This window comes from Eubalaena glacialis, chromosome 6, assembly GCF_028564815.1.
Source record: "Eubalaena glacialis isolate mEubGla1 chromosome 6, mEubGla1.1.hap2.+ XY, whole genome shotgun sequence".
In the NCBI taxonomy this organism is placed as follows: domain Eukaryota; kingdom Metazoa; phylum Chordata; class Mammalia; order Artiodactyla; family Balaenidae; genus Eubalaena; species Eubalaena glacialis.
Window position 1 is genome coordinate 49,988,869 of NC_083721.1, and position 15,091 is coordinate 50,003,959.

Consider the following 15,091-nt stretch of genomic DNA (forward strand, 5'->3'; position numbering starts at 1 on the left):
CAATCCATGACCTTATTAAGATTTCACCTGTTTTACACGCACACACTTGTGTGTGTGTTTGTGTGCGTGCATTTAGTCCTAAGCGATTTTATCACATGTAGACATCTCTGTGACTACAACCAAACTTAAGATATAGAACAGTTGTGTCATAAAGATCCTTTCTGCTACCCTTTTATAAACACATCTGCCATCCTCCCCTTCTACTAACCCCCTACCCTACAGGATCAAATCGTTTAGTTATCTAATTTTGAAGCTCTCATTCTAGCAGGGATTTCCCAGAGTTTTCCTAGACATTCAAATGAACATTTAAGAAGAAAATAAAGTGAATTCTACACAACCTATTCCATTAACTAGAAATAAACAATTCCCAATTCAATCTATAAAGCAAACATTATACTGATACCAAATCAATATAATGACAGTACAAGAAAACTAAAGACCAATATCCCTGATAAGTACAGACAAAAATACTCAACAAAAATCAGCAGATCAAAACCAGCAATATATAAAAAGAATAATACAGCATGACTAATTAGGGTTTATTCTAGGACAGAAAGGTGGTTTAATATTTGAAAATCAAATCAATCTATGATTTAAAAAAGAAAAAAGACCCTACTCTACATTGTATACAATAAACTCACTTCAAATATAAAGACACAAACAGATTAAAAGTAAAGGGATGAAGAAAGAAACACCATTCTAAGACATCAAAAGACAGAGTAGCTATATTAATTTCAGACTGAGATATCAGAGGAAAAAACAGTATCAAATTTGGGGATACAGGTATAAAGAGGAATATTACATAATGATAGAGGGGTCAATTCACCAAAAAAAAAAATAATCCTTAATGTATATATGCCTAACACCAAAATACATAAGGCAAAAACTGATAGAAATATTGATACAAGGACAAATACACATATCTACAATTATAGTTGAAGACTTCAACATCTATCAGAAACAGATCCAGCAGGCAGAAAATCAATAAGGAAATAATTGAACTGAAAAACACCATCAGCCAACTAAATCTAATTAACATTTATAGAATACTTCATCTAAAACAGAAGAATACACATTCTTCTCAAGCGCACATGCTTAGAGGGAAATTTATAGCATTGAATGCATGTATTTAAAAAAGGAGACAATTCTAAAATCAATAATGCAAACTTCCAGCTTTGGAAATTAAAAAAAGAAGGGCAAATTTATTCCAAAGTAAGCAGAAGAAAAGAAATAAATAAATAAAAGAGCAGAAATCAATGAAATTGAAAAAAAATCAATGAAATTGAAAACAAGAAATCAACAGAGAAAATCAACTAAATCAAAGGTTGGTTCTTTGAAAAAAATCAATAAAATTGATAAACCTCTACCCAGGTTAACTAAGAAAAAAAACAGAAGAGACAGATTACTAATATCAAAAATGAAAGAGGGGCAATCAGTACTGGTCCAATGGACATTATATAGAAATAATACAGAAATGCTATGAACAACTCAATGCCTACAAATGTGAAAACTTACATGAAAATGGACCAATACCTTGAAAGATACAATTGATCAAAACTTATGTAATCTGAATAGGCCCATATCTATTAAAGAAATTGAATCAATTGAATCAATATTTAATACCTTCCAAAACAGAAAGGACTAGGCCCAGTTTGGTTCATCAGTGAATTCTACCAAACATTTAAGGAATCATACAAATTCTCTATAATTTCTTTCACAAAATAGAAGTAGAGGAACAGTTCCAAACTCATTCTATGAGGCCAGCCTTTCTATTTTTCCTAATATTTATTTATTTATTTATTTATTTATTTGGCTGCGTCGGGTCTTAGTTGCAGCATGCAGGATCTTTGTTGTGGCATGTGGAATCCTTGGTTGCAGTGCACGGGTTCTTTGTTGCGGCATGCAGGCTTCTCTCTAGTTGTGGCACTTGGGCTCCAGAGTGTGCAGGCTCAGTAGTTGCGGTGCGTGGGCTCTCTAGTTGTGGCAGACGGGCTCTAGAGCGCACAGGCTCAGTAGTTGCAAAGCATGGGCTTACTTGCCCCACGGCATGTGGGATCTAGTTCCCTGACCAGGGATCAAAACCATGTCCCCTGCACTGGAAGGTAGATTCTTAACCACCAGACCACCAGGGAAGTCCCGAGGCCAGCCTTAATACCAAAACCAGAAAAATACATTACAAAAAAAGAAAACTACACAATATCTCTTATGAACATAGGTGCAAATATTCTCAACAGAATCAAATCCAACAAAGTATAAAAAGAATTATATATCATAAACAAGTGAGACTTATTTCAAATAAGCAATGATGGTTAAGCATTTGAAAAATCCATTAATGTCAACAAGTTAAAGAAGAAATATGAAATGGTCATATCAATAGATGTGGAAAAAGCATCTGACAAAACCCAAAAGCCATTTATGATTTTTTTTAAACTCTCAGAAAACTAGGAATAGAGGGGAATATTTTTAATTTGATTAAGAATATCTACAATAAACCTACAGCCAACATCATACTTAATGGCGAGAAACCATATGCTTTGATGCTAAGATTGAGAACAAGCAAGAATGTTCCCTCTCATCACTCCTATTCAACCTCATACTGGAAGTCCTAGATAATGCAATGAGACAAGAAAAGGAAATAAAAGGGATACAGATTGGGAAGGAAAAAATAAAACCTTTATTTGAGATGACATAATTGTCTATGTAGGAAATCCCAGAGATGAATTTGAATAAAAAAAAAAAAAAAAAAACTTCCTTGAACTAATAAACAATTATAGCAACAGTGCAGGAAACAAGATGAATATACAAAAATTAATTGCTTTCTTACATGAAGGTAAAGAACTATTAGAATTTGAAATTAAAAACACAATACCGGGCTTCCCTGGTGGCGCAGTGGTTGAGAATCTGCCTGCCAATGCAGGGGACACGGGTTCGATCCCTGGTCTGGGAGGATCCCACATGCTGCGGAGCAACTGGGCCCGTGAGCCACAACTACTGAGCCTGCGCGTCTGGAGCCTGTGCTCTGCAACAAGAGAGGCCGCGACAGTGAGAGGCCCGCGCACCGCGATGAAGAGTGGCCCCCACTCGCCGCAACTAGAGAAAGCCCATGCACAGAAACGAAGACCCAACACAGCCAAAACTAAATAAATAAATAAATAAAGTGTAAAATAAAATTTAAAAAAATACAGTGATAAAAAAAAACAAAAAAAAACACAGTACCATTTACATTAGCACTGAAAAAATTAAATACTTATGTACAAGTCTTTAAAAATGTGTAAAATCTATATGAAAAGAACTATAAAACTCCAATGAAAGATATCAAAGATCTAAATAAATAGATATTCCATGCACATGAATAGGAAGACTCAATACTGTCAAGATGTCAGTTCTTCCCAACTTGATCTACAGAATCAACACAATTCCAATCAGTATGCCAGCAAGTTATTGTGTTGATTTCGACAGACTGATTCTAAATTTTAAATAGAAAGGTGAAAGACCCAGAATAGCCAATACAATATTAAAGAACAAGCTCAGAGAACTGATACCACCACCTTAAAGACTTACTATAAAGCTACAGTAACCAAGACAGCATGGTATTGACCAAAAAACAGACAAATAGATCAACAGAACAGAATAGATAGCTGAGAAAAGGATCCACACAACGTAATCAATTAATTTCTAACAAAGGAACAATGGCAATTCAATGGAGAAAGGCTAATCTTCAACAAATGACACTAAAACAACTGGCCACTCGTGTATGAAGAAATAAACAGAGACACAAATCTTATACCTTTCACAAAAATTAACTGAAAATGGATCACAGATCTAAATGTAAATTGCAAAATTATAAAATTCCTAAAAGATAACGTAAGAGATAATCTAGGTGACCTTCAGTTGAACGATTACTTCTTAGATATAATACCTAAAGCACAATCCATGAAGGAAAAATTGAAATTTGGGCTTCATTAAAATTAAAACTGCTCTGTGAAAGATACTGTTAAAAGAATGAAAAGTTAAGACACAGACTAGAAAAAACTCTTTGCAAAACACATATGTGATAAAGGACTGGTATCCAAAATATACAATCAACTCTTAAAACTAAAAAGCAAGAAAACAAACAATTTTAAAAATGAGGGAATTCCCTGGTGATCTGGTGGTTAGGACTCGACGCTTTCATCGCTGTGGGCTCGGGTTCAATCCCTGGTTGGGGAACTAAGATCCCACAAGCCATGCAGCACAGCCAAAAAGAAAAACTGAGCCAAAAATGTGAACACACACTTCACCAAAGAAGATATACAGATGACAAATATGCATATGAAAAGAAGCTCACCAAAACATGTCATCAGGGAATTACAAGGTAAAACAAAGAGATACTACTACATACCTATTAGAATGGCTAAAACCCAAAACACTGACTACCCCAAATGTTGGCCAGGATGTGGAATAACAGGAAATCTCATTAGTTGCTGGTGGAAATGCAAAATGGTACAACCATTTTGGAAGATGCTTTGGCAATTTCTGACAAAACTAAACATACTCTTAACATACAATCTAGCAACTGCACTCCTTAGTATTTACCCAAATAAGTTGGAAACTTCTGTCCACACAAAAATCTGCACATTAATGTTTAGTGCAGCTTTATTCATAATTGCGAAAACTTTAAAGTAACCAAGATGTCTTTCAATAGATGATAAAGAAACTGTGGTACACCCACATAATGGAGTATCATTCAGCAATAAAAACAAAGGACAGTGGGGGAGTCTGTGCATGTGTAGGGGCAGGGGATATACGGGAACTGTCTGTATTTTCTGCTCAATTTAGCTGTGAACCTAAAGTTACTCTAAAAAATAGTCTTTCTAAAAAAAAAAAAAATTTTTTTTAAAGAAACGAGCTAACAAGCCACAAAAAGACACTCTGATGAACATAAAAGCATACAGCTAAATGAAAGAAGCCAATCTGAAAAGGCTGTATGATTCCAAGTATATGACAATATGATTAAAAAAAAAAATATGGGGACTTCCCTGATGGCACAGTCATTAAGAATCCACCAGCCAATGCAGGGGACACGGGTTCGAGCCCTGGTCCGGGAAGATCCCACATGCCGCAGAGCAACTAAGCCCGTGTGCCACAACTACTGAGCCTGTGCTCTAGAGCCCACGAGCCACAACTACTGAGCCTGCGAGCCACAACTACTGAAGCCCGCGCACCTAGAGCCCATACTCACAACAAGAGAAGCCACCACAATGAGAAGCCCGCACACCATAACGAAGAGTAGCCCCCGCTCGCCACAGCTAAAAGAAAGCCCGAGCGCAGCAACGAAGACCCAACGCAGCCAGAAATAAATAAATAAATAAAAATTTAAAACTACGGAGCTTTTCACGCAGATGGCGCCAAAGGCGAAGAAAGAAGCCCCTGCACCTCCCAAAGCCAAAGCCAAAGCCAAAGCCAAAGCAAAAGCTTTGAAGGCCAAGAAAGCACTGTTGAAAGGTATCCACAGCCACAAAAAAAAAGATCTGGACGTCACCCACCTTCCGACGGCCCAAAACACTGCAGCTCAAGAGGCAGCACAAATATCCTCAGAAGAACACCCCTAGAAGAAACAAGCTTGACCACTATGCCATCATCAAGTTCTCCCTCACCACCAAGTCAGTCATGAAGAAAACAGAAGACAACAACACACTGGTGTTCATTGTGGATGGCAAGGCCAACAAACACCAAATTAAACAGGCTGTGAAGAAGCTCTGACGTTGACATGGCCTGATGGAAAGAAGAAGGCATATGTTCTACTGGCTCCTGACTATGATGCTTTGGAGTAGCCAACAAAATTGGGATCGTCTAAACTGAATCCAGCTAGCTAATTCAAAATATAAAAGTTTTCACTGTAAATAAAAAAACTATAGAGATATTAAAAAGATCAGTGGAGAACAAGAAATTTTTAGAACAGTGAAATTATTCTGAATTACACTGTAATAGTGGATACACGTCATCATACATTTCTCAAAACACATAGAATATACTATACAAAAAGTGAACCCTAACATAAACTACGGACTTCAGTTAATAATATATCAGAGGTGTTCCAGTTCATGATGATGATGTAGGTAGTGTCCTGAATTCACTTCCTCCCACGGACACACCAAATCTACAGCTACATACAGAACAACTCCCTCTGAAAGAAATCCAGAAACTAGCTGAGCAACTCTTATCACACAAATGAGAAAAAACCCACATCAAAACTGGTAGGAGAGGCTGAGACATAATCTCTCCGTAAACACCATCCCCAGCAGACCAGAACACAGCCAGAAAGGAACTCACAACTCCCAGCTTTTCCCTAAGGAGCAATGGGTTTGCACCCCACATTTGGCACCCCAACTTTTAAGATTATCACCAAGGAGATAGGCCCCCAGAACATTTAGCTTTAAAAGGCAACAGAACTTGCATCTAAATATAAGACCCATAAGGCTTTGGCATACTAAGACACAGTTCTTAAAAGGCTCACATGGACTCACCATGGCTAACCCTCCAGGACCCAGAATAGAGGCAGCAGACTAAAATGCACCCAGCCTTTCTATAAAAGAGGCCTATTTGTTTATCTCAAAATCTGCAGTATGAAGGGCAGGCTTCTAATTTAATATGCATCCCAGGTCCAACTGCAACACTCTCCAGAGACCACGGAGGCAGGTAGGCACCATCTCTGAGCTCTCCCTCTACCTCCAGATTGCCCTTATCTCCCAAAAAGGAGCTTATGCACAAGACTGGCACACCAGTTTTTGCAGCTGCTGCCCAGGGGATACCCCTTAATCACCTGGCTCTGGTGGCCAATGGGGCATATGCTCGTAAGTCCCACAGGACTAAACCTAAGAGCAGAACAGTTTTTAACCAGCTATCCCCCCAGGTTACAGCACGGAGCAAACAAACAGAAACACCTGTCTGCCAGTCTTACTCCGAAAGAGGTATAGCTGTGTACTTTTTTTTTTTTTTTTTTTTTTTGGCTGCGTTGGGTCTTTGTTGCTGCACACGGGCTTCTTCTCTAGTTGTAGCGAGCAGGGGCTTCTCCTTGTTGCAGTGCACGGGCTTCTCACTGCAGTGGCTTCTCTTTGTTGCGGAGCATGGGCTCAGTAGTTGTGGCTCGCGGGCTCCAGAGCACAGGCTCAGGAGTTGTGGTGCACGGGCCTAGTTGCTCCACGGCATGTGGGATCCTCCCGGACCAGGGCTCGAACCCATGTCCCCTGCATTGGCAGGCGGATTCTTAACCACTGCGCCACCAGGGAAGTCCCTAGCTGTGTACTTTAAAAGCTGCTGCCTGTGGTTCTGGCTTCCAATCAGCCTGCATCTAGGTGCTAAGATCCTCCCCCTTGGGATACAGACAGGTCTTGTCACACTCTCAACTACTGGAAGCCACTAAAAACAAAGAAGACTGCTTGGACAATCACAGAGGTCTAAGAAACAACGAAGGGTTAGGACAGGATTAAAGGATAAGGTTCAGGTCCTATATAAGATCAGTCCTTCAAGACTGAGAGAGGTGGCTGTTTTATCTAATGCATGGAAACTAACCAGAGAATGAAGGAAAATAAAGCAGAAAAATACATTACAAATGAAAGAACAAGATAAAACCTCAGGAAAAAACACCTTAATGACTGGAAATAAGTGATCTACCTGATAAATAGTTCAAAAAATTAGTCATAAAGATGCTCACCAGCTTTTTCCGGTCAGCGGCCTGAGGTGACCTCTCAAAATGGTTCGCTATTCACTTGACCCAGAAAACCCCACAAAATCATGCAAGTCGAGAGGTTCAAATCTTCGTGTTCACTTTAAGAACACTCGTGAAACAGCCCAGGCCATTAAGGGTATGCATATCCGAAAAGCCACCAAGTATCTGAAGGATGTCACTTTAAAGAAGCAGTGTGTGCCGTTCCGTCGTTACAATGGTGGAGTTGGTAGGTGTGCCCAGGCCAAACAGTGGGGCTGGACGCAGGGTCGGTGGCCCAAAAAGAGTGCTGAATTTTTACTGCACATGCTCAAAAATGCAGAGAGTAATGCTGAACTTAAGGGCTTAGATGTAGATTCTCTGGTCATTGAGCATATCCAGGTGAACAAAGCCCCCAAGATGCGGCGCAGGACATACAGAGCTCACGGTCGGATCAACCCATACATGAGCTCTCCCTGCCACATTGAGATGATCCTTACTGAAAAAGAACAGATTGTTCCTAAACCAGAAGAGGAGGTTGCCCAGAAGAAAAAGATATCCCAGAAGAAATTGAAGAAACAAAAACTTATGGCCCGGGAATAAATGCTGCAAAAAATAAATGCAAATAAAAGTAAAAAAAAAAAAAAAAGATGCTCACCAAAGTCAAAAGACCAATGCGTGAACAAAATGAAAATTTCAATGAAAAGAAAGAAAATATAAGAAAGTACCAAACAAATCACAGAACTGAAGAATATTAATAATTGAACTGAAAAATTCAACAGAGAGATCAACAGTAAGCTAGATGACGTGAAAGAAAGGATCAGTGAACTCGAAGACAGGGCAGTAGAATTCATCCAATCAAAGGATCAAAAAAAGAATAAAAAGAGTGAGCATATACTAAGGGACTTATAAGACAACATAAAGGAGAACAATATTCACATAATAGGAGTACCAAAAAGAGAAGGCGGGGCAGAAACTTACTTAAAGAAATACTGGTTGAAAACTTCCTTAACCTGCGGAAGGAAACCAACATCCACAGTCAGGAAGCCCAGAAAGTTCCAAATTAGATGCATCTATAGAGACCCACACCAAGACACATTATAATTAAATTGTAAAACGTTAAAGACGAGGAGACAATCTAAAAAGCAACAAGAGAAAAAACAACTTCTTATATACAAGCGAACCCCCATAAGACTATCAGCAGATTTTTCAGCAGAAACTTTACAGGCCAGAAGGGAGTGTCTCAATATATTCAAGGGCTGAAAGAAAAAAAAACTGCCAACCAAGGACACTCTACCCAGCAAAGTTGTCCTCCAAGACTGAAGGAGAGATAAAGAGCTCCAGACAGGCAAAAGGTAAAGTTCCAGACAAACACCACTAGACCTGCCACACATGAAATGTTGAAGAGCTTTCCTTAAGCCAAAAAGGGACCTAATTAGTTACAAGAAAACTAATTTCATTTATATGAAAGTATAAATCAGAGTGGAAATAAGTGACTAGAGACTAAAGAGATAATAGGAAAGATCAATGAAACTAAGAGCTGTTTTTTGAAAAGATAACCCAAAAATGGCCTTTAGCTAGGCACAAGAAAAAAGTAGAGAGAGCTCACAAAACAAAAACATCAAAAATAGAGAGGAGATATTACTACTGATCACAGAACTATAAAGGATCATAAGAGACTACTCTGAATTATACGCCAACAAATTGGACAACCTATAAGAAATGAATAAATTTCTAGAAACATAACCTACTAAGACTGAATCATGAAGAAACAGAAAATATGAACAGAACAATTACTAGTAACAAGACTGAATCAGTAATCAAAAACCTCACAACAAACAAAAGTCCAGGACCAGATGGATTCCCTGGTGAAGTCTATCAAACATTTAAAGAAGAATTATTACTAATCCTTCTCAAACTCTTCCAAAAAACAGAGGAGGAGGAAACACTCCCGAACTCATTTTATGAGGCCATCATTACCCTAATACCAAAACCAGACAAGGACACTACAAAAGAATTACAGGCCAATATCCCTGATGAACACAGATGCAAAAATCCTCAACAAAATATTAGCAAACTAAATTCAACAACACATTAAAAGGTTCACACACCATGAACAAGTCAGATTTATTCCAGGGATGCAAAAATGGTTCAACATCCACAAATCAATCAATGTGATACATCACATTCATCAAATGAATGATGAAATCATATCATCATATCAAAAGATGCAGAAAAAGCATTTGGCAAAATTCAACATCCATTCACAATAAAAACTCTCAACAAGGCAGGTATAGAGGGAACATACCTCAATTATGTATGACAGGACATGTATAACAGGCCCACAGCTCATGTCATACTCAACAGTAAAAAGCTGAAAGCTTTTCCTCTAAGATCAGGAACAAAACAAAGATGGCCACTCTCACCATTTTTATTCAACAGAGTACTAGAAGTCCTAGCCAGAGCAATTAGGCAAGAAAAAGAAATAAAAAGTATCCAAATTCGAAAAAAGGTAAAACTGTCTCTATTTGCAGATGACAAGATATCATACATAGAAAACCCTAAAGATCACACCAAACAAACTGTTACAACTAATCAACGAATTCAGTACAGTTGCAGGATACAAAATCAACATACAAAAAACAACTGCATTTCTACACACTAACAATAAACTACCTGAAAGAGAAATTAAGAAAACAATCCCATTTACAACTGCAGTAAAAAGAATAAAATATCTAGGAATAAACAACCCATTCACTGAAAACTGTAAGACACTGATGAAAGAAATTGAAGAGATACAAATAAATGGAAACATATGCCATACTCATGGACTGGAAAAATTAATAATGATAAAATGGCCATACTACCCAAAGCAACTTACAAATTCATGCAATCCCTATCAACATTCCAACAGTATTTTTCACAGAAATGGAACAAACAATCTTAAAATTTGTTTGGAACCACAAAAGACCCTGAATAGCCAAAGCAATCTTAAGAAGAACAAAGCTGGAGACACCACACGTCCTGATTTCAAACTATATTACAAAGCTATAGTAATCAAAACAGTATGGTACTGGCATAAAAACACAAAAATAGATCAACTGAACAGACTAGAGAGCCCAGAAATAAATCTACACATATATGGTCAATTAATTTGTGATAAAGAACCCAAGAATATACAGTTAGGAAAAGACAGTCTCTTCAATAAATTATGCTGGGAAAACTGAACAGCCATATGCAAAAGAATGAAACAGGACGACTATCTTACACCATACACAAAAATCAACTCAAAATGGACTGACTGACTTGAACATAAAACCTGAAACTATAGAACTCCTAAAAGATAACATAAAGGGTAAGCTCCTTGATATCAGTGTCTTAACAATGATTTTTTGGATTTGACACCTAGGCAAAGGCAATAAAAACAAAATAAACAAGTGAGACTACATCAACCTAAAAATGTCTGCACAGCAAAGGAAACCATCAACAATATGAAAAACCAATCTACAGAATTGGAGAAATTATTTCTGAAACATATAACTGATAGGAGGCTAACATCCAAAATATATAAAGAACTCATACAACTCAATAGCAAAAACAAAAGATCTAATTTAAAAATGGGCAGATCTGAATAGACATTTTTCCAAAAAGACATACACATGGCCAACAGGTACATGAAAAGGGGCTCAACATCACTAAACACCATGGAAATGCAAATCAAAACCACAATGAACTACCTCCTCACACCTGGTAGAATGGCCATTATCAAAAAGACAAGACATAAAAAGAGGAGGCAAGGATGAGGAGAGGGACTTCCCTGGTGGTCCAGTGGTTAAGAATCCACCTTGTGGGACTTCCCTGGTGGCGCAGTGGTTAAGAATCTGCCTGCTAATGCAGGGGACACGGATTCAATCCCTGGTCCAGGAAGATCCCACATGCCGCGGAGCAACTAAGCCCATGCGCCACAACTACTGACTCTACACTCTAGAGCCCATGAGCCACAACTACTGCAGCCCAGGTGCCTAGAGCCCATGCTCCGCAACAATAGAAGCCACCACAATGAGAAACCTGCCCACTGCAACAAAGAGTAGCCCCCGCTAGCCACAACTAGAGGAAAAAGCCCGCACGCAGCAATGAAGACCCAACGCAGCCATAAATAAATAAATATATTAATTTATAAATTTATTTTAAAAAAAAGAATCCACCTTCCAATGCAGGGGACGCAGGTTTGAGCCCTGATCGGGGAGCTAAGATCCTACATGCTGCAGGACAGCTAAGCCTGTGCGCCGCAACTAATGAGCACACATGCTCTGGAGCCCGCGCATCACGAGAGAGCCCATATGCTACAACTACTGAGCCCGCGTGCCACAACTAGAGAGAAGCCCGTGTGCTGCAACAGAAGATCCCGCGTGCCACAACTAAGACCTGACACAGCCAAATAAATATTTCAAAAGAAAAAAAAGGATGAGGAGAAAATGGAACCCTTGTGCACTGCTTGCGGGAATGTAAACTGGTAGAGACGCTATGGAAAATAGTATGGAGGTTCCTCAAAAAAATTTTTAAAAACCACCATATGATCCAGCAATTCCATTTCCACTTCTGGGTATTTTTCCTTAGAAAACAAAATCACTACCTGAAAAAAAAATTATCGGCAACTCCACTTTCACTGCAACATTATTTACAATAGCCAGGACGTGTAAACAATCTAAGTGTCCATCAATGGATGAATGGATAAACAAAATGTGGTATGTGTATATATACATATACACACATATATACATACACACACACTTCAATGGAATGTTATTCAACCATAAAAAAAGAAGGAAATCTTGCCATTAGCAATAACATGGGTAGACTGTCAGGGCATTATACTACGTGAAATAAGTCAGACAGAGAAAAACAAATATTGTATGATCTCACTTACATGTGGAATTTTTTTTTGAATCTTAATTCATTGATACAGAGAACAGATTTGTGATTGCCAGAGGCAGGGGTTGAGAGTTGGACGAAATGACTGAAGATGGCCAAAAGGTAAAAATGTCCAGTTATAAGTCCTGGGGACATAATGTACAGCATGGCGAATTAGTTAACAAAACTATACTATACATTTGAAACCTGCTAAGAGAGTAGATCTTAAAAGTCTCATCATGAGAAAAAAAAACTGTAACTATGTATGGTAATGTATGTTAACTAAACTTACTAAACTTACTGTGGCAATAATTTTGCAATTTAAATATATATCAATCATTATGGCTTTCAGAGACGGTGAAGCCGGGGGAGCTCCTGCCTGGGAGAAGGACGTCAGATCTCACTGTCCTCCCAGCCTTTCAACCCTCCTCCAAAGCCCCTAGATAAAATGGTTTGATCCCCTAAATAAATAAATAAATAAATATCATCATGTTGTACACCTAAAACTAATACAGTGTTACATGTCAATTACATCTCAATATTAAAAAAAATGTATCAGTATTTGACTCATCAATTGTAACAAATGTACCACATTAATGCAAGATGTTAATAATAAGGAAACTGTGTGTGAGGATAGGGAAGGGCAGAATGAATATATGGGTACTGTTTGTACTATCCCTTCAATTTTTTGGTAAACCTGAAACAACTCTAAAAAATAGTCTATTATTTTAAAAAATAAGTAAACTGACAGCACCAAGTGCTGGTAAAGTTACAGAGCATCCAGAAATCCCATACATTGCTGGTGGGAATGTAAAATGGTATTCTGGAAATCAGTTTGGCAGTTAAACATACACTTACATATGACTCAGGAATCCCACTCATAGGTATTTGCCCTAGACAAATTAAAAAACTTCTGCTCACAAAAAAGACCTGTATACAAATATGTATAACACCTTTATTCCTAACTGCCAAAAACTGTAAACAACCCATATGTCCTTCAGTGGTTAATGTGGGAATGGATAAACAAACTATCGATATATACAACATGGATGAATCTCAATGGCATTATACTACGTGAAAAAGCCACTCTCAAAACATTAAAAAATTACATACTCCATGATTGCATTCATGTGACATTCTGGAAAATACAGAACTACAGGTAGAGTAAACAACAATGGGTTAGGGATGGGGATAGGGAGTAACTACAAAGGGGACAGCACCAGGGAATTTTTTGGAGTGATAGAACTGTACGGTATCTTCACTGTGATGATAGTCATATGAGTCTATACAGATCTTGTAACTCATAGGACTGTAAACCAAGGAAAAAAACCGATAAATAAATACAAATACACACACACACACCCCTTTATAATGGTGGTGGCTGCAAAAATGTATACCTTTGTCAAAATTCAGAGAACACTTAAAATGGATTAATTTAATTATATGTAAATTAATTGCCAATAAAATATATTTTTAAAAGGGCAAAAAATATGAACAGACACTTCACAAAAAAAGAAAACATACAACAGCTAATCAACATATGAAAATATTTTAACACCATTAGTCACCAGGGCAAAGCAAATTAAAACCAATTAAAACCAATCCCAGGGCTTCCCTGGTGGCGCAGTGGTTGAGGGTCTGCCTGCCAATGCAGGGGACACGGGTTCGAGCCCTGGTCTGGGAAGATCCCACGTGCCGCGGAGCAACTAGGCCCGTGAGCCACAATTACTGAGCCTGCGCGCCTGGAGCCTGTGCTCTGCAACAAGAGAGGCCGCGATGGTGAGAGGCCCGCGCACCGCGATGAAGAGTGGCCCCCGCTTGCCGCAGCTAGAGAAAGCCCTCGCACAGAAGTGAAGACCCAGCACAGCCATAAATAAATAAATAAAATTAAAAAAAAAAAAAAAACCAATCCCAAAAGTCCATCAACAGAAGAATTAGATAAATAAATTGTGTTATACTCATATAACAGAATATTACTTAGCAGTAAAAAGAAACAAACTGGGCTTCCCTGGTGGCACAGTGGTTAAGAATCTGCCTGCCAATGCAGCAGACACAGTTTCAAGCCCTGGTCCGGGAAGATCCCACATGCCATGGAGCAACTAAGCCCATGCACCACAACTACTGAGCCTGCACTCTAGAGCCCACAAGCCACAACTACTGAGCCCACATGCCAAAACTACTGAAGCCCGCGTGCCTAGAGCCTGCACTCTGCAACAAGAGAAGCCACCACGATGAGAAGCCCACGCACCACAACAAAGAGTAGCCCCCGCTCACAGCAACTGCTGATAGATAGAAAACAGGAATGAGTTTCAACAACATTTTACTAAGCAAAAGAAGGCAAACACAAAAGAGTATACACTATACGAATAGGCAAAACTATCTTACAGATATAGAAATCAGAAAATTGGTTGTCAGGAACAGGGTGGGACAAGGGACAGCAGGCAAAGAGAAGATACAATGGTAAGGGGCATAAGGGAACTTTCAAGGCGCACAACA

The 15,091-nt window shown here is 38.6% G+C and overlaps 2 protein-coding genes and 1 pseudogene across 3 annotated transcripts in view; 2 read left to right on the forward strand and 1 right to left on the reverse strand.

The window, feature by feature from the left end:
* The window catches only part of SENP7 (SUMO specific peptidase 7), a 148,373-nt gene that overhangs the window by 100,989 nt on the left and 32,293 nt on the right, over positions 1-15,091 (reverse strand). The window lies entirely within an intron of this gene.
* LOC133093271 (large ribosomal subunit protein uL23-like) lies at positions 5,382-5,813 on the forward strand (annotated as a pseudogene).
* Positions 7,704-8,324, forward strand: LOC133093272 (large ribosomal subunit protein uL22). The gene has a single exon (XM_061193029.1). It carries the CDS (start codon positions 7,733-7,735, stop codon positions 8,285-8,287), a length of 555 nt encoding a protein of 184 aa, XP_061049012.1. The 5' UTR covers positions 7,704-7,732; the 3' UTR covers positions 8,288-8,324.

What these genes read in the sequence shown, in the direction of transcription:
- LOC133093272 (XM_061193029.1), top strand. Translation starts at nt 7,733, where the DNA reads ATGGTTCGCTATTCACTTGACCCAGAAAACCCCACAAAATCATGCAAG.